Below are 19712 nucleotides of genomic sequence, written 5' to 3'. Positions count from 1 at the left end.
ACATTGTTCACAAGTGCTTGGAAAACAGCTGGAGCATTGGCGAGCCCAAACGGTGGAACCTGGTATTCAAAGTGGCTTAAGGGCGTATTGAAAGCTGTCTTCCACTCATCTCCCTCCTTGATGTGCACCAAATGGTATGCATTGCGAATATCTAATTTCATGAAAATCCTTGCTCCCTGCAAGATCTTGAAGGCCAACAACATAAGTGGCAATGGGTACCGGTTCTTAACTGTTATGTTGTTCAACCCACAATAATCTATGCAGGGACGCATAGAACCATCTTTAATTTTCACAAAGAAAAACCTTGCGCCAGTGGGAGAGAACAAGGTTACAATGGTACCAGCTGCCAGTGAGTCTGCAAGGTATTCTTAAGCACCTAGCATTCAGGTGCGGACAAGGAATTAAGTTTACCACAAGGTGGCGTACTACCTGGGACCAGATCAATGCTGCAGTCATATGGTCGATGGTGAGGGAGAGAAGCAGCCCGGGAACGACTGAATACTGCTCACAGATTGTGGTACTCCTTCGGGACACCAGATAAATTGCTGAGTTCCTCCTGTAACACAGAAACAGAGGACATGACAGGCACAGCTGAAACAAGACACTTAACATGACAAGATAAGCTCCAAGACATTATGGTCCCTTCTACTCAGTTAATTTGAGGATTATGCTGAGTTAACCAGTACGGAGTTAACCTAAAACGGCATCAGGGGGGAACGAAAAATTTAAAATAAAATTGTCTCTTGGTGATTGCCAGAAATGGTGAGATTCACCGGAACGGTGGCTCAAAAGCGTCTCAAAGCACTTGTCGATCCAGATGGCCAGTTCAACCAGCTGGTCCAAGCGGGATGGCAGATCATGAGAATTTCCTCCCTTATCTCCCCAGAGAGGCCCCCCAAGAAGTGAGCAGGCTCGTTCCACTCACAAGTGGGCGCTAGGGTGCAGAACTCGATTACATAATTGGCAGCAGACCTTGCAGGCGAAGTGTTGCCATTTGTCGAGACACCTCAAGTCCATAAACGGAGCATTCGAACACCTTTATCCTCTCCTTCTTAAACAAAGAAAATCGCTCACAGCAATCTGCCTCTGACTCCCACACTGCCATTCCCCAGTCACGAGCCCGCCCAGTCAGGAGAGAGAGCACAAAAGCTACCCTGGAGTGATCCTCGGCAGATGTTGTTGGTTGGAGGGAAAAAAACACCTCACACTGCATTAAAAAGCCTCAGCACTCAGTGGGCTGTCCAGAATAGCAAGGAGGTTGTTAATACGTGGTTCAGGAGAATTACGTTACGTGACCAGCTACTCAGGGTGCAGGTTCTGCAGCTGACTGGTTAACTCACCGTTGCTATGCTATTACGCCTTTTGTAATATACATATATATTGTTGTTTTTTTTGTTTTGTTTTTCTTTATTCTATATTATTTAACCTTTTAAGTTTGTATAATAAATTCCACTGTTTTTGGCAGAATTTTGTTGGACATTTGGTTTCTTGCCACCATCACTACACCCAAATTATTTACAAATCTAAATGTTATCTATTATACCCTTAGATCCTCAACCAAAAGTCATAACAATCATTAATCCCATTTTATTAAGTGATGTGAGTGCTTTTTTGGCACACACACACACACACACACACACACACACACACACACACACACACACACACACACACAGACACACACATGCACACATACACACACACACACAAAAACATAATTTACCACTTTATTTCCGAAAATATTATCCAAACACATGTTGTGGCACTCTGGTAAACACTCATGTGTGTTGTGTTAATGCAAGTCTTCTATGGCATGACTGCAACACAAATGGGGTTTAATGCTCTCATGAGCACAATGTAGATCAATATTTTCATAAAGTTGTAAACTGTTTTATTGTGCAAACAAAGCACTCATGTTGCTTCATAACATTGAGGTTAAACCACTGAAGTCACATACTTTAACCATGTCATTCCTACCGTTCTGGGATTTTAACGTGTAAACTGAGTTGCAGCCTATGGAGGGAAAGCTCTCGGATTTCATTAAGATCTTCATTTGTGTTTGGAAGAGGAACAAAGGTCTAACGGGTGTGAAACGACACAAGGGTGAGTTATTAATGACAGAATTTCCATTTTGGGGTGAAATAAACCTTTAAATCATTCATGTTTCCAACTGGGGGAAAAATTAAAGAAGCTGTTTTGGTGCAAACTATGTATGTATTAAAATATATCAGATATTGCTCACTGAATGTTATTGCAGGACAGAAATAAAACCAGCTCTAGAACTTAACTTGCTAGCAATTGACTATAGCTTGCTTGGCAAAAGTTAGTTACTTGTTTCTATAGAAAAACTGAATATTTTCAAGTATTAAATTAAACTAAATATTATTGCAAATGTCTGAACAGCATGTAATGAAACTTGAAAAATGAAACCCTGTAGACTAATTATTACGTGAAAGATTTAGGGCAGTTTTGCTGGGAAAATCAAAGGTAAACTGTCATTACAGAGTAATTTTAATGAACCTAGCTCATCTGTCGACATGATGTCGGTGAATCACACTGGCCGTTGCTCACACGCATTAGGCCTATTATGGAGTGTGTGCAAGAGCAATAAGTTACCACAGTTCATATAACGGCCCCCGGTGTCGCTAATAACAATGGTTTCTGTATTCTACAGCAAAATATCAGCATTTGTCAGGAGTTAATCTTTACTGTTAACAGTGAAATTGCTTGAGCCATCCTCTTGAGTAGGATTAGGAGGTATGACGATACAGTTTCACAGGACTACCTAATTTTTGACATGCTTATAAAAAAAAACATAAAAATATAGTGTAGAAATTCCTGATGGTATTAAAGTAAACGAAATTAGAAAAAATTAATCCATATATTGTCCTAGGGTTAAAGAATATGTTGTTTATAAGATGTTCAAGGAGGGGAACGCACAGGAAAGCAATGACAGTCTCTTGCACTTGATTGCTTGTAAATACTGTTTGCATTTGTCAAATTGCAAATTACTTGTATTATAATTAAATACATTTCTCACACCAGTATTTTTGTATTTTAATTAAATACATTTGATGAACTTGTATTTGTAATTAAATACTTTTTGATGCAATTGCGCCCATCTCTGTTCATAAACAAAACTAAGTCTATCTATTGCCTCTTCAATTTCACTTAGCTTTTAATTTTCTCTTGCACTCTGTTTTTTTCTTTGTAATCTTTTCCCATCAACTACAGAGCTTATTAGTACATCTAACTCATCTCTTTTTTTCCCATTAGCATAATGGGCGAGAATCGTTAACAGGATGAGAAAAGGTGAAGTTAACAATAAATAATTATTAGATCTCATGATAAGACTGCATTTTATTACTTGGTTTGAGACGAAGAGAACTGAATTACATCATATACATGTATCACCAGTTTCATGAAGTGAAAGAGAGGTATTTGACAAGTTAGTATGAGAACATTAACACATTCCACATAAATACTTATGTAAATACAATGCTGGTTTCATCATAATTCTACAAGTTTAAATGAGACACAGACATTTGGGTTTTAGACGTTTTAATCCAAAGTTGAAACAGACCAAGAAATAAGTACAGCAGTCAAATACTAAAAACGGGACACATATCTGCCTTTCCCCGTTAGTATAAAATTCTGTGGGAATTCTAATCTGTTTTTCAACTTGGTTGATATTGTAATCTTTGCTTTGAGAAATAAATGTATGAGACAGGGAAAAGATCCTACAAAGTGGTAATATAAAAAGAAACGGCAGAAACTGTTATTTGCAAGAGGGGCACTGAAATCATTTAGCAGATATCTGCTGCTTGGGAGTATACTGACATCGCATGTTCAACTTTGTGAGCATTAAATCCTTAAAAAGAGGATCAATCACACAACAAATATGAAGTTTTAAAAAACTATACAGAAAAAATAAAACAAGATTCAACCTTTCAGCATAAGTGAATCAGTGCAGCTAATAATCAGTCTGCTGGATGTGTAGAATTCCCTGTATCTCTTAAACATTTCCAGAACACAAGGCCTTAAGTCAAAGAGGGCATTTCTTTGTTCCTTATCAAACACCTGGTACCTATAAGCTGCTCTCAACAGGTGCATTCAAACACTTACTGCATGGTAGGCATAGAAAAGACAACACAAACAAAAAAAAAAATGCACTGGCATGATGAAGAGTACAGTCGACGGCTAATGCATGTAGAACCATCACAAAGATCCCATTTCAGAATTCATTAATTCATTATACACTTAAGAAAATACAAATGGGCTTTGCGGTTCAAGGTGATGGGTTAAAAGCAGCAGAATGTGTCTACTGTTTTTAGCAGGTATTTGTAAAATGAAATGCCAGAGCATGGGTTAACATTCTTTACAAATCTCTGAGGGAAAAACTAGTTGGAAACATATGCATAGAATCAATTCAAGGCAAATCAAAACGATGTGAAATAAGCGTATCATTCAGCAAGCAGAGGGCCGAAACAATGCATTGGACTGGCTTTCCATGGTAAGCCTAAATCAAAACCAGTGTGAAAGCACGGCAATATGCTGTTTTCCTCTCAGTTTTAAACCAACATAAGGCTAACTGGATCTAAAGCTCCAAAAACAAAAAAAAGATATTGTATTTTACTTGACAGGACCCTGAACAATACTGACAGACATTTTCACAGTAAAGAACAGAGCGCATCTACATTCAGAGTCATTTCAAAAATACATTTTCATCTGGACACCAGTACTGTCTTTTACTGTAAAAGCATTCAAGTGTAGAAATAAATGACAAATATAATAATGAAGAACAAACAGGAAAACTAGCACTATGCATAGGCTTCTCAGAACATAAGCAGAAGAAAGGAAACTGATCATTCTATTACAGGACAACTTATTTTACGAGCTGTCCCATAACTCAGAATGAAAACATCATTAAAACAAACAGTGTTAAATGTGTATAACTCATGAATTCATTTTCCAATGGCTTTTGATTAAAAAAAGGAGAGGAAAAGGAAAAATAAAATGCTAATGGTAACTAACTTGGCATTCTGATTACCCCACTAAACACCCTGTGAAAAACAGTACTTGAGAACAAATTACTGGACGTCAGCCGCTTCACAACTCAGTCTTGTACCATAATTGTACAGACCCTTTCTTTTGGTAGCAAATTGGTGTATTAGTTACAGATACTGAGTGATTAAAAAGAAATACTAAAAAAAAAAAAAAAAAAACACACCTTACTTTCACTTTTTTGTTATTGCTTCCTTAATTCAACCTTTTCAGCTGATGTATGGGTGTAAAATGTGTGTGCACGTGCAACAGAACAAATATGTCCTTAGCAAGCAGGTGTCTCGTTTTCAGCAGCTGTATTGTTGGTTTTCTTTCTCCTTTTCATCAGCAGTGGATTGGACGAGTCTTCAATCCTCTTGATTTTAATCTGCTCATAGTCAACTCTCATTGTTGCCAAGGCACTAGTCATTTCTTCCTGTGGAACAGAGACATAACAGCATCAAACAGAATGAAGATATGGATCTGAGGTGCAGTGACTGCAAAAAGCATGCAGGAGACTCTTTCTGAGTTCTGAGAAGACTTTTTTTTTTGTGGGAGGCCTCACCTTGACATCCTCCCATGTGTCTTTCTCTTCCTTCAAAACACGGCTGGTGTGTAGGGGCGTCTGTGGCACCTCCATTGATTGCTATAGCCACATAAATAACCATATAACATAGTAACCCAAATATAAAGTACAAAAGAAAGCCATTTGTCTAGATCAACACAGAATCCATAAAATAATATTTATATTTACTCACATTGATCCAGGGGTGGTTCATAAACTCTGTGATGGTCATCCTTTGTGTCGGCTCAGTTTTCAGTAATGTTCTGATGAGATGCTTGGCTACAAAAATAGGAATAGTAAGTCACTCTAATCTATAATCATTCTTCGAAACATGCAAAACAAATGACTTTAATAACAGCATTCTAAGAACAGTTTCTTTACCTTCCTCTGAAACTTCTGACCATTCGGGATTTGGAAACTCATACTGGCCCATGCGGATTCGTTTTTTCATACCAGGGGATATAGCCAATCCGTGGTTGGAATAGAAAGGTGGGTAACCACAGAGCCTGGAAGTTGAATGAAGGGAGAGTTGAGCTATATCAGACACTTCACTAGGTCAAGAGTGGCAAAACCCATTTAAATAGAGGTCTAGACAGAGAAAAATGGCGTATGCACAACATATGAGACAGATTCACTTACAGAATATACATGATGACACCCAAAGACCACATGTCACAGGACTTGTCATACTTTTCTGGACCAAGAACCTCTGGGGCTATAACATGAAAAATATGAAAATACTTAAAAATGGGATCAAATGGCCATCCTGATTATTGATCATTCTGATATTCTTACCAACATAATAAGGAGTATAGCAAGGGGTGGCCAGAGAGTTGTGTGAGGTTGTCTCTTTTGCAAACCCAAAGTCTGTCAGTTTTAGAAGGGCGTTGGGCCTTTTAGAGGTATATAAGAGGTTCTCTGGCTGCAAAATTAAATTTTCAGGCATATTCAGTTAAGAAAACAGTGAAGGCAAAAACAATTTCGTCGTCGTAAGAATATTACCTTGACGTCTCGGTGTGCGATGTTTATTGCATGTAAATACTGAATGGCCTCTCCTATACTCTTCATGATATCAGAAGCCTCTGAAAAAAAATATTAAATTAGGTATTGTGGCAAATGGGTCTATTTATTATTTTGGCATTCTTAAACATGTTTATATATACTTTATAAGAGAGTAGACAATGCTGTTACCTCTTTCAGTAAATGCCTGGTCCCCTCTGTCCTGAATCCGACTGAACAGCTCACCACCATCCATGCTTCAAAACAAACAAAGCAAAAATCAGCTGACATATCACAAAATAACTGAAGTAACGTCATATTAGTGGGGGAAAAAATAAGATATTAAGCTATTATGTAATAATATTAAGACATAGTTAAGTGAAAAGTGCAAGATGTTATTACTAAATAAGGCCATTTACTACTACTACTATTTTTGTTATTATTATTATAAGAACCAACACATTTGGCTGAATGTACAACAGTGGATTTGAAATAGAAATGGCGTCAGGAAGCTATAGCAGTGTTTCCTCTAAAAGCACTGATAGTTCAAATGTATACGTGCTGAAACGCACAAAAAATTATTTTGTTCAAATGCATACAACTTAACCACACACATCAAGGGGGGATCTTTTCACCTTTGTCCCCATGTCATCATTGTGGTTATCATTTCCGATTATAGCAAACCACTGCTAGGTGTGCAAGTCGTGTGATCTCCATTTCTTGAAAACTTGCCAGTTGCGAGAAACTGGGTCAGTGGGCTTAGATAGACTGTCTGTCTCTCAGCAGAAAAGAGGAAGATGGGCGGGGCGGGGGGGGGGAGGGGGGGGGGGGTGTAAAAGAGGGATGGGTAAAAGAGGGATCTGCGCAAGACAATTGGACTCAATTATTAAATAATTGATCGTTGGACTTGAAAAGCACTTGGTGTACTTGGCATGCTTCTAGCACATCCGTTATTGTAATGATAAGCATGATAATTTGTGAAAGAGGGTGCAAACTGCTGATAACCGTGTACATCTATGTAAATGTGAAGAATCATGCTGTTTTCACATCTCCACTATGGGCCACAGCGTGCAAGACGAGTTTCATTTCCTCAGCTCATGTAGAATTGCAGTTTCAGGTGAAATCATCAAAGGACTGACAGAAGAAGAAAACACAGTAAGAGTTTGACTGAGAAAGCATATGAGACAGGGGCTATGAACAACCACATCACGTTTTACTGCTTTCAGTCTCACTAAACCTCAAGACGCTTTGTGTCCCATCCATTCGACATATAGCTGAATGTGCCAAAAAAAAAAAAAAAAAAAAAAAAAAAGGTGTTAAGCTTAGGTGCTGAAATTTCAAAAGCATGTGATTTATGGTACTAAACACCCAAGCCCCACAGAAGGGTTGGGTTGCACCATCATTTCTATGTTTAATATTTCTTAGAAAAGCCATATTTGAAGCTGAACATCAGTGTTGCCATTTTCCGTTTCCATCACCAGCTACACACTCAGTTCTGATGACCTGTAGATTCTGTTTCCTGCGTGATGAGTAGCTGGATGTGTCTGGCCTGATTTCTTGTAATCTATTCATGATCTTCTGCAATCTATGATAGACCTTCAGCCAGCTTATTTTAATATTTGCATTATGACTATCAGCAGTTACATATAGATGAATCTATAAGATGTTAATGATACCCCAATGAGCCACTGATACCACACGATCACTCATGTCTGGAAGCTCCTCACACACACACACACATTTCCGTCCTAACAGAGGATCAACGGTTTCTAAAGAAACACTACACTTCCCTATGAGTCTCTTACATCAAAATGATGCATGAAATCTTGCGTCATCCATGAAACAATATTGTGCTTGTAAGGAAACAATGGACTGTAAAGCAGAATTAAAGCAATGTATGGATTTATTTTTGCACCTATCAAACAAAGAGCATCTGTGACATGCAAAGAGTAAAAATGGCTCAAATTAATTGTGCAGAAATGTGGAAATATACAGAAACAGAGTTGCCTCCTCTCTATTCTTTAGTACATTTAGAGAACTTTTCAAACTCAAAATTTCTGGAGAACACATGTGGAAATGTACAGGAAGGAGAGCTCAAGTAGAAACACAGAGTTGTCTCTTCTCTGTTCTTTAGTATATTTAGATTAAGACACTTTCAAACTCAATTTCTGGAGAACACAAGGGTGTAACCAAACTCCACACTATGCATCTGGTTGACCTTCCACAAAATTAGTTCCGCTAAAAAGATTGGTAACCTTTTATAACACGAAACTGTCAGTTTTCAAGACACTGATAGTCAGTGTCAATTTTTTTTTATTGAATTGGTAGTGAATTTACATCTAAGGGGCATCCGGCGGATTTTTGACTGCTTCAGGGCTTTTGTTAAAAATTACAGATCAAATTTCTGCATTTTTGTATTCCTGCCCACAGAAAGTTGGGTCGACATAGAGGCAAGTTCATTATCGATTTTAAAGTTTCAGGCAAACAGAACACCGCAGCCCATTTTCCACAGTTTTCTCATGTAGCACCAATTGCCCAAAAAGTTTGATTAAAATTACATCTTGACAGCAGTGAATTACCACTTCAAAGGGATAGTTCACCCAGAAAGTTATTAATTACTCACCCTCATGTCATTCCAAACCTGTAAGACCTTCATCTTCGGAAAACAAATTAAGATATTTTTAATGACAACTAGACAGCATAGGGATAGACAGCAACGCAATTGAAATGTTCCCAAGCCCAGAAAGGTAGTAAGGACATCATTACTACAGTCCATGTGACAGCTGTAATTTTCTGGAGCTACATGAATACTTTTTGTGCACAAAGAAAACAAAAATAAAGACTGCAGAGTCAGAAAGCTCTTGGATTTCATTAAAAATATCTTAATTTGTGTTCCAAAAGATAAAGGTCTTATGGGATTGGAACGAAATGAGGGTGAGTAATTAATGACAAAATTTTGGGTGAACCATCCCTTTAAGAGAGAAAATGTCTCAGAAAAGGATTTAAAAAGCTGATACTTGGCATGCTAAAACACAGCATGTCATCAACATTCTACAAACCTTTCAAGAAGCTGTCATTAAACATCTCATTAAACATCTAGTATTTCATCCTGGTCTATCCCTATGTGCATAATCTCTGATGAGTAAAACGATTAAAAACAAAAAGTAAACAACGAAATAAAAATGTTAAAAATTCTAAGCTTTAAGAATTCTCACCCTAAAAACCTCAAAAATTCACATAAGCTCACATCTGCTGGTAAACAACAGTGGTGACAAACACAGTGACTTCCTACAAACAGGCAGTAAAGAAAATGTGTGAGTCAGCGCATACGTGAGACCAAGAGAACTATCAAATCAAAGAAATGGAAAAAGATGTGTGATTTCTGATCCAAACATCATCATATCTGATACAATAAAAGTGTGTGACTTCAAGATCAAACACCTGAATGGAGATGTCACAAGCACATCACTTTGATGTTTTCAGTGAAAGCATGCATTTCAGATCATGCTGATCATGCCAAATCATGTTGAAACTAGACAAGATGGTGTTCTGAAATGATACATATATGCATTTAGTGCACAGTCTGGGCAATATATATTGAATATTCACAATTGAGGTGGGCAATACGGCAAAAATCTTATATCTTATTCAGTTGTGTGAGTATATGAGTAATTTTATTTTAACGATAAGGAAATATATCATGACTATATATTTTTGCAGAAAATTACATTTTGATGTAAGAATTTTTTCGGCAATCACATTATCACTGTATAAATAGTATATACAAAAAAAAAAATCAACTTGTGGAAATTTCACGAAGGCAATAATATAGAATTAAGCTACATTCAGAATATTGCAATGATTTTAATGCATACAACACTTTCCAAGGCTTCAAGAACATAAAGAAGTTTTAATAACGTCTCTAGTTTAAATTTCAAAAACAAAACTGTGTTAGAGTTGGCAAGTCTCTTTGAATGTTTCAGCTAACTCAGAATTCTCTGACTGAACTGACTGACAGATCTAAAAAAAAAAAAAATAAAATAGATCTATAAATGTTGATGTACCATATGTGAAAACATACTAAAACACTTTCCACTTTCACAGCATTGCCATTCTCTTTTCTCTGAAGTCTTTTAAATAATCATATCAGTAGTCTGCAATTTAAGTAGTCTATTGCAGACTTAACCAAAACATTATTATTTTGTGTCATTATACAAGAACTTGCATTTTGATTACAGCAGGGACCGTCCCAATGAAGCAACCGAGGTCCAACTGCCTTGCAGAGGAGCACACAATGGTGGTAAGCAGAGAAGGATGGTACCAGCTAGCATACATGTTACAAGTGTGGGAAACAACGGCATCTGGTTATGCAACTACATCTAGTTTATATGAAGGAGAGGTCACCACATTAGAAGGTACGTCATCAGACAGGGGACTTCTGAATTTACTCAAACATGAAAAGGGGCACATAGGTGTATGAGTGTTTACCGTAACAAACCTCTAAACACCTGCTGGTAAACTATTTACACAGATGAGGCACTGAAACCTCAGCAAAACATTACAAATGAGTTAAGGGGCTGTGCAGAAAGAGTAACTAAATGAATCAAGGTTTTCATGACAATGCAATTCAGGACACAATCAGACACAATGCTGGGTGCACTGCAAATGTCAAGTCATATTGCTCAAGAAATGTCTACTTAAACTCTAAATGGCCAAATGTTACTAATGAAACATAACATCAACTCGGCATTCTGTTCTCTTAATAGACGGTTAAAGGGGGCATAACAATAACAGTTTCACCCAATCTCAAGTTAATCTTGGGGGTTGGATGGTTTGCAAAAAAAAAATTATTGAACCGTTCGATTGTCCATACACGGTTCGGCACGCACTAGGGCCGCGGTTTAACTTAAATCTGACAACGCATCTGTAATATGGTTTCTTATAAATAACACGTAAAAAAACAGGGTTTGGCTAATGTATGTTTCTGTTGATGGCAGCGCATTCTGGCTTCCCAGTACATTACAACAACAGTGATGAGAGGAAAAAAAAAAATATAATAATAATATTGTGTTTTTATGGACAAATTCACATAAAAATTATGTCAAAATGTCCATCTTGGTAAGTTTCCTATAGCAGACATAGCCGGCTCAACGTACTGTATCAGTGCACTGTATCAGTGCATTCTCTTAAAGTGACAGTCTTAATATTAATTGAACAGCAACAACAAATAAATAACTCACTGCTTTTGATTGGATAGCTTTTGTAACTTGGATAAAGATTAATCTTTAATTTATACAGTCAAATACTTTATTCAATTTCTGTGCCTAAAAACTAATGCTAGACCTACCTAAAAAAAAATGTTTATTTTATTTGTATCTTTACTCTTTTGTATTTATTTGTGCTGTTGCTTGTAGTTAGATAGAATATTCTTATTTTCTTTATTTTTATTCGAAAGTATAGTTTTTCCATAAACACAGCACATACCAAACCATACTGAAACTCTGAAACCATGATACAAACCGAACTGTGAAAAAGTTGAACCGTTCCACCTCTACTATCGAGCAGTACTGCATCCTTCATATCTCCAAGAAGTCTTTAGTTTTATCATATTTATAAAAGAAAGATACAGCTTTACGATTCTCTCCTGAAAAAGCTGAACTCCTGAAGGCGCGCCGTGGGTGGAGCACTTGAGCGCCGAATGCCAACAAAAAATACTTTTGATCACTGATCTATAATAGAGAACATGCTTTTTGATGCCATTTCACTTACCGTCTGCAGTTCTGAATCGTGACCGGGATCTTTTATAGCTGGGACCGCTCCATCTTTCAGTATCAAGATGTGCAAATCCAGCGTCGAACTGGGCCACGATTAAAAAAAATAAAATAAAAAAAAAACTATTTTTTTGAACCCTTGGCCATGCTTAGCATGAGAATCCAACTCTTTAACAGTGTGACCAACTCTGAATGAAACAGCATTGTACCCCCCTTTAAGAATAAGGGCTACAACAGCAAAAATTGCAAGTTGGTATGATCTAGGAAATAAAGATGATGCCTGATCATAATGCTGATCAGCATTTACAATGGAGTAAAGAACCTAATCTAGGGTTGCTCTAGGTTAACTGTTTATGAATGGAGCATTCATATTCACAGAATTCTAAGTTGCTTATAAATGGAAAGTTATCTAAAAAGGAAGTGAAATATAGAAATGGGCCAAAAATAGGACATTTTCATCTCTAATGAAACGATGATAAAACTGATGACTCACCACTCCATTACAATAAGAAGGCACTTCCTGTTTTGGTAGAGATTCTCATAGACGTCAATAATCCTGACGATATGGGTACATGATGATGCCCGCCAGTGCAGCTCCACCTCTCGTCTAGCTTTGGGACAGTCATGAAGCATTTAAAGAGAGGATGAAAAGGAGACCAAGTTATTTAGTTATTTAGCGATTATTCATAACTGAAGTTTGTGACAAATGTTTATTAATAATAAGAAAGCACAAAACAATAGAGATGTGTAACAATTTATGATTGTTGCCATTTTTCCTCAAATTTATATTATTTGTGCTTTATGTATATTTATTATAATATATATTTTTGAATTGAATGTCTTTATTGTTATTGTACAAGTACAACAAAATTGAAATGCAATCCTTTGGGTGCATATATATTTATTATGCAAAAATTATAAATATGAGAAAAAAAAGACAAGAAGGTAATATATACTTGCCTATTGCTACCAAGGTCACAATGCAGAACAACCAGATTTCTGGAGTTTTGCCTCCCCCTACAGGTAATCGCCCCTTATTACATCAAGATCTGGACAGTATGTTTTTGGTACATAGTCATACTAACATCATGCATTTTTTATTTTATGCATTATATTATACAGTTTAGTCCAAGTTATCTTACAGCATGATATTTTAAACTGAATTTAAATTTTTGGGTAAACTATCCCTTTAAACACTACATAATACGACGACGACACATAATACACTGCAGTCAACTAAGCCATGGTTTTGCCCAAATGTAAAGCATGTAACAATAGATGAATGTCCTTCATATTATTTATTTATACACACATACACACATATATATATTTAATGATGGCCTCTTACAATATACTACTGTCTAAACGAACATCCAGTTACACTCCCAACTTACATTTCAGAGCCTGGAAACTAGTGCGTGTTTTAAGACTGCTAAGAACAATCACATCACTGAAAATGTCAAATATAGACTCCCAATCCTAAAAATGACTGAAACATCACTGATAACAGAACATACAGTCCAGCCGCAAAGCTAACTGAATACCACCTTCTTTTAAATCACTGAAAGAGGAATTTGGAGTGTAAAGAACAGGGACTTTCTCTCTTTTCTTCTGCTTTTAGGATAATAGGGAGAGATTTAGGGCCTAAATACTCCATGAGAGCAGAAACAGGATACTTCTTATAATAAAGAAAACTACGGAGTGACACGCTTGTCCATTCAGACAAAAGCACCTGATTTAAGCAAAAGATCACTGGGATACAGGACATTGACAAAAATAAAAAAAAGCTTAAAATTATTAAACATAAGACAGCTTTGGAACCTCTAAAGTTTATTCCATCATGAGAACACATAAGCAGTTGGCCACCATTAAGGCATGTTGTACTGCAGCACACAGTTATGTATGACAAGTAGCGGAAAGAATCCCTTCAGGGAAGTGGTTTCAAAAGGCAGACATTCTCGCTTGTCCAGATAGCCAGCTTAGAGGTCTCGGGATTCCTGCTTTTGCACACCGCCCACATCATGCCTGTGAAACCTTATATTCTCACACCGGCCTACAGGGGGCTAAACAGCTTATTTGGCAGAGCAAAACCATGCGAACCTTCATTTGCTTGCCCACCATGTATACAGGTATGATTCAGACCTACTTGTCTGATGTGAGAGGATTGGTTATCACAAATGTAAATTAAAATGGAAATAAATATATGTAGCATGTAAAAACCCTTCTGTGAAAATAGACACATCACCCACACACTGCACAACAGGCAGTAGCAGTCACAAAGCCTTCTCTCACCAAAGCCCTCTAGTTCTCAAGCACAGACAGATAGCTGTAATGTTTCATTTCACTAATGCTCAGCAGAACAAGAGTTTTTTTGTTCATCTTCATAGAATATTTAGTAGCCTGGAGTGCGATGGACTTCACTCCACTTCTACTTGACTTACTGTCATTTCAAATACCATAATAGGGTTTATTAAATGTTTTGACATTTGATGGCATTTTAAATCACAGATGGGATAACCTCTCATTTTAAAAAGTCTACTCACATATACCAAGGTCTAGTTCCACTCAGTGATTGATTTGATGTGGAAAAGGGTGGATGACATTACCTGACATGATCCAAGCAGTTTGACAGGCTACAATACCTTTAAAACCAAATTTTTAGATATGATGCATGCAGTTTCAAATTATGTCACACAACACAAACATTTAAAATGAATGGGAAAAAATGTAATTAAAATGGGTGAGAAAGATTAATAATGGCATTTATGGAATTCCATCATTTTAAAATCACTTTGACCAAGAAACACAAGCTTTATCCACTCAAGTAGACAGGAAGGCTTCAGCGTTCTTTCTAACGACTAGTATTCTTCTATTTCAAACCATTGCAGAGATGTAATCATTTTGCTGGCTGCAACAAACCCTTGAAAAAAAAATGAACACTAATGACTGCAAACAATGTTTTATTATTTAACACCATTGGAGGATTTATTCAAACATAAACTACCAGTCAAAATTTCTGAATCATTCAGATTAAAATTTTTGAAAGAAGTCTCTTTTGCTCACCAAGGTTCCGTTAATATTTTATATTGATAAGAAAAAAAAATGTTTGAGCACCAAATCAACAGATTAGAATGATTTCTGAAGGATTATTTGACACTGAAGATTGGAGTAATGATGCTGAAAATTCAGCTTAAATCAAAGGAATAAATCAATTTTTTAAATCTATTAAAATAGAAAATTGTTCTTTTAAATTGTTATTTTATTTCACAATAACACTTTTTCCCATATTTTTGATCAAATAAATGCAGCCTTGGTGACCATAAGAAAAGTTTTAAAAAATCTTAATGATTCTAAACTTTTGACAGGTAATGTACATTAATAAATAGTTATACAGATAAGTAACTAGCAATGGACATCATATCATTTTCCTGATGTAATGCAAGATCCAGTAAAAGTGACAAGTTTATAAACTTAAACTATATATATATATATATATATATATATATATATATATATATATATATATATATATATATACTATAAGTAAGTAGGAGGAGTGATCGGGGGAAAGACACTATGTGGCTCTCCTGTCTGACAGAGTTCAGTAAAGATCCATTTCCTGGACCAACCAGAAATCACCACATGGGGCTGTTTTTCAGTAACTGTAGACCTTGTAACATTTCCCAGACATAATCCATGCCAACATTATGAAAGAAGAACAAGATGACAAGAAGTTGTGGCAGGTGTGAAAACACTCAGGGTATTGTATTTAGGTCTGTTCTATGTTCTATGATTGGATTCTGCCAGATCGGGTGGGTGCTATGACCAAAATCTTATACCATGATATAACTAATTTTATATCACGGTATATATTATATATATATATATATATAACTATATATAATCACAATATGTTTTTTTATTTTGTTTTTTTCTTTAAAGGTTTTTTGGATATTAAAATCTTTGATACCATAGAATTTTCATAATCCTTGTCACCAATGTCAATATCAAACTAATACAAGCCTAAAAAGAGAGACAAAAAACCCTCAAGCTCACTGAAGATAAACAGTGATTAAATAAGGATAAGAAACTAATTCCAAGCAATAGGACAAAAAACTACAATAAATAAGAAACGCTACAGACATTGTGTAAATTAGTCTTCACTGTGTTACTTATATCTATCTATCTATCTATCTATCTATCTATCTATCTATCATAGATTGATAGCTAGATAGAATTTATGTGTTTTAAGTATAGATTACATACATATATATATATAAAATATCATTATTATTATTATTATTATTTAATTTCTTCTTATTAAAGTTACAAAAGTGATTTAGCCAAGAGCAGTGGGAGAGTTTAGCTCCAAACCTGAAAAAAAGCCCGCATTTGTCTGTAGCTTTAGTAATCCTGAAGACCTTGATTAGCTCGTTCAGGTGTGTTTGATTAGGGTAAAGGCCTGTTCACACCAAAAACGATAACTATAAAGATAACTATAAAGATAACGATATTAGCGTCCACACCAGCGAACGATAAAGCGCACGCTCGTCTGGCGCTTTAAATTCTCGAGCTCGTTACAGCAGGATGGATTCTGATTGGCTGTCAATTTTTTATCGTTCATCAGCTGGAAAAACAAAAATCGTTTTGAAAGTGATTCCAACGATATCTTTTTCTTTGTCTTTATCGTTATAGTTGTGGTGTGGACGCTGCTGTTCTTTAATACAGAAAACGATTTTTAGAACTATATCTTTATCGTTATCTTTATAGTTATTGTCCTTGGTGTGAACGGGCCTTAAGAGAGCTAAACTCTGCAGGACAGCAGCAATCCAGGATGTTGGCTATCCCTGCAATATACTGTTACATATGCATTTTTTTTTTTTCAGCTGTTTACTCTCTCTTAATACCTAAATCACTGTGTTTGAGGATACCTTCAAAGATGAGGATTCTGACGCATATAAGTATGTTTATGTAAACGTTCAAAGCCAATAAAGTGGCAAAAAAACGGTGTGTTCCTCTCAAACAGAAACAGAGACGGCGCACGCATATAGCTCTGTTGTTTGTGTATTTCAACGGCTTAAAATCGGTTGTTTTAAAACTGCAGTGCTTAAAAACGCATGCCCATGCTACAGATGCAGTCCCTCTAGAAAGGAGCTCCTCGTTTTGTCCTGGTTGGTCATTCTCCACTTGGTTCTGCTTCCCCTTCACGCCCCGTGGTGTTTGCAGTCATCCAAATGATGAAAAAGTATTATCGCAAACAATGTATTTTGCCACACCAATGTATTTTGAGACTTATTTCATCCATCCGATATATATCATCATATCGCACAGCCCTTTATATATATTCACATACATACACATATATATGTTTGTAAACTGGCACAGCTTTTTAAATATCTGAAAGTCCACTCTTAACACCAGTCAGACAAGTATTATTATATGATACAACTTTAGTAATTACATTTAAATCTTGGTAACCATGTATGAATGCAGAGACATTTTAACTGAATTTGGGACTGGAGGTGATGCTTTTTTGGTCATTCAGTGTTTCTGTTTAAAAAAAAAAAAAAAGGGGGAAACTATCATATACTGATAAGATGATAAAAATAATTATAAAAATAATAATACATTTTATTAATAATACAATTCTACTAATAAGAATAGTATAAAACGTACAACGTAAGGATTAATGAGCTACTGGATTCATGAATATTAATCAGGTTGTGATCCGCTGAAATCAAAACGGGGACGAGTGAAAATATATCTGTGCTAAACTTACAATTAGCCTCCAACTCACACACTGGCAAGTAAAATCTGAGAATTTATCAGCCACTGGCTAATATAAGACATCATTTAGTTGCTCAGAGTGAAAATTTAGTCACACATGTGAGTGATTTAATCATAGATTTACTTGTAGAGGGCTGCTTATAAAGTGATACAACCATTGGTAAATATTAAAATGAAAGAAAAGCACTCCTTTGCTATCAAAAATGTAAATCAAAATAAAATGAAACAAAGACGTTTATCTGCCGCCTGAAAGTTAAATCATTTGTTACACCAGAACTTTGGATTGCACTGTTATTCTGAGTAAGGTTAAAGAGTGTGCATACTGTGAATGTGTAAATAAGGGAACTCTGAATGAAACTGTGGCATAAAGGGTCTGAAAGTACACTAGGTACATGCAGCTTGCGTCACAGGAACAGATTTGGGCAGCCACCTGCCCGGCCTGAATGCAACTGGAACATCTATATTAGACTGTAGTGACTTTAAGACATTAAATGTCATTAACAAATCTGCTGTGGATAACTGTGAGTGACAGGGAGGAAGGGACATATGGCAGGTGGCACGAGCTTTGTTTTGCATGTGAAGGGGATAGAAAGGGACGGCGTCACGTGTGGTGTTGTGTGAGAGGGGGAGGGTGTTGGTTTTCTCCAAAGAAACATGAGGCGGGGCCGAGTGCTCCAATTTCACTGGCAAACCCCAAAGCACCCTTGATATCCTGCTAATGTCCTGACAATAAACAACAACCTGCTAAGACTTCAAAATATACAAACGCAAACAAATATGACACCCACGGTGGCATAGGGGCACAATGTATGGGAAAAACATGCAAAGAAGTCATCATGATAACAGAAATTAAAGGTTCTAAATCAAAACTGCTTTCGCTTACAAAACCATTCAAGTTCAGTTTTATGAATCACACAAACACCTGCAATAAACTGTATGCTTACTAAATGTGTTTACAAGAACAGTTATAATAAAGAAAAAGCTGGTTTTCGTATACTACAGTCTCTCAAAATACACAAAAGTGTAATTGAAGAATTAAATGTTATATTTGTCTTTCAGACAAAGTGCTTAAATTGCATCTTAAATAGATTAAATTTGCTTTAGACCAACTGAAATCAAAATTTTAAAGTGCATGTAGAGGGATAGTTTACTCAAAAATAAAAGTTCTGTATTAATTTATCCTAAGGTTTGTTACAGGAACATTAACACAGCATTACAGTAAAACAACATTATTGTGCCAATGCACACATCAATTCATAGAAAGCTTCATTTGCTACATGTTTGTCAAATTTTCACATCTGTGTTCAGTTAATTATATATACACTATTTACACTATAAAGAGACAAGTTCACTTAAAATGAACGAAAGTGTTGAGTTGAAAAAGGAGCCTTGAAAACTTCTCTTTTATCTCCACTCTTTTAATACCGGTGGATCTTCAAGAAAATCATGTCCATCTGTTATCAGAGTTTTGCTTTCACCCGCTCAGTGGGAGAATAGCAGATGTGGCCCATTCACCTTCCTGAGGCCCAGTACAAAAGATCCCCTCC

The 19712-nt window shown here is 36.2% G+C and overlaps 1 protein-coding gene across 1 annotated transcript in view; it reads right to left on the bottom strand.

The window, feature by feature from the left end:
• Positions 1–3544: 3544 nt before the first annotated feature.
• The window catches only part of LOC109054809 (MAP kinase-activated protein kinase 2), a 29706-nt gene continuing 13538 nt past the window's right edge, over positions 3545–19712 (bottom strand). The window contains exons 2-10 of the mRNA XM_042734269.1: positions 12872–13011; positions 6800–6864; positions 6611–6690; positions 6404–6530; positions 6248–6323; positions 5990–6114; positions 5802–5887; positions 5609–5689; positions 3545–5479 (exon numbers count right to left, since the gene is read on the bottom strand). Coding sequence (XP_042590203.1) covers positions 5330–5479; positions 5609–5689; positions 5802–5887; positions 5990–6114; positions 6248–6323; positions 6404–6530; positions 6611–6690; positions 6800–6864; positions 12872–13011 — 930 coding nt within the window. The 3' untranslated portion in view covers positions 3545–5329. The remainder of the gene's footprint in view (positions 5480–5608; positions 5690–5801; positions 5888–5989; positions 6115–6247; positions 6324–6403; positions 6531–6610; positions 6691–6799; positions 6865–12871; positions 13012–19712) is intronic.

Source organism: Cyprinus carpio, chromosome B11 (genome assembly GCF_018340385.1).
Source record: "Cyprinus carpio isolate SPL01 chromosome B11, ASM1834038v1, whole genome shotgun sequence".
NCBI classification, from domain to species: Eukaryota; Metazoa; Chordata; class Actinopteri; order Cypriniformes; family Cyprinidae; genus Cyprinus; species Cyprinus carpio.
This window is presented reverse-complemented; position numbering and strand designations above follow the sequence as displayed.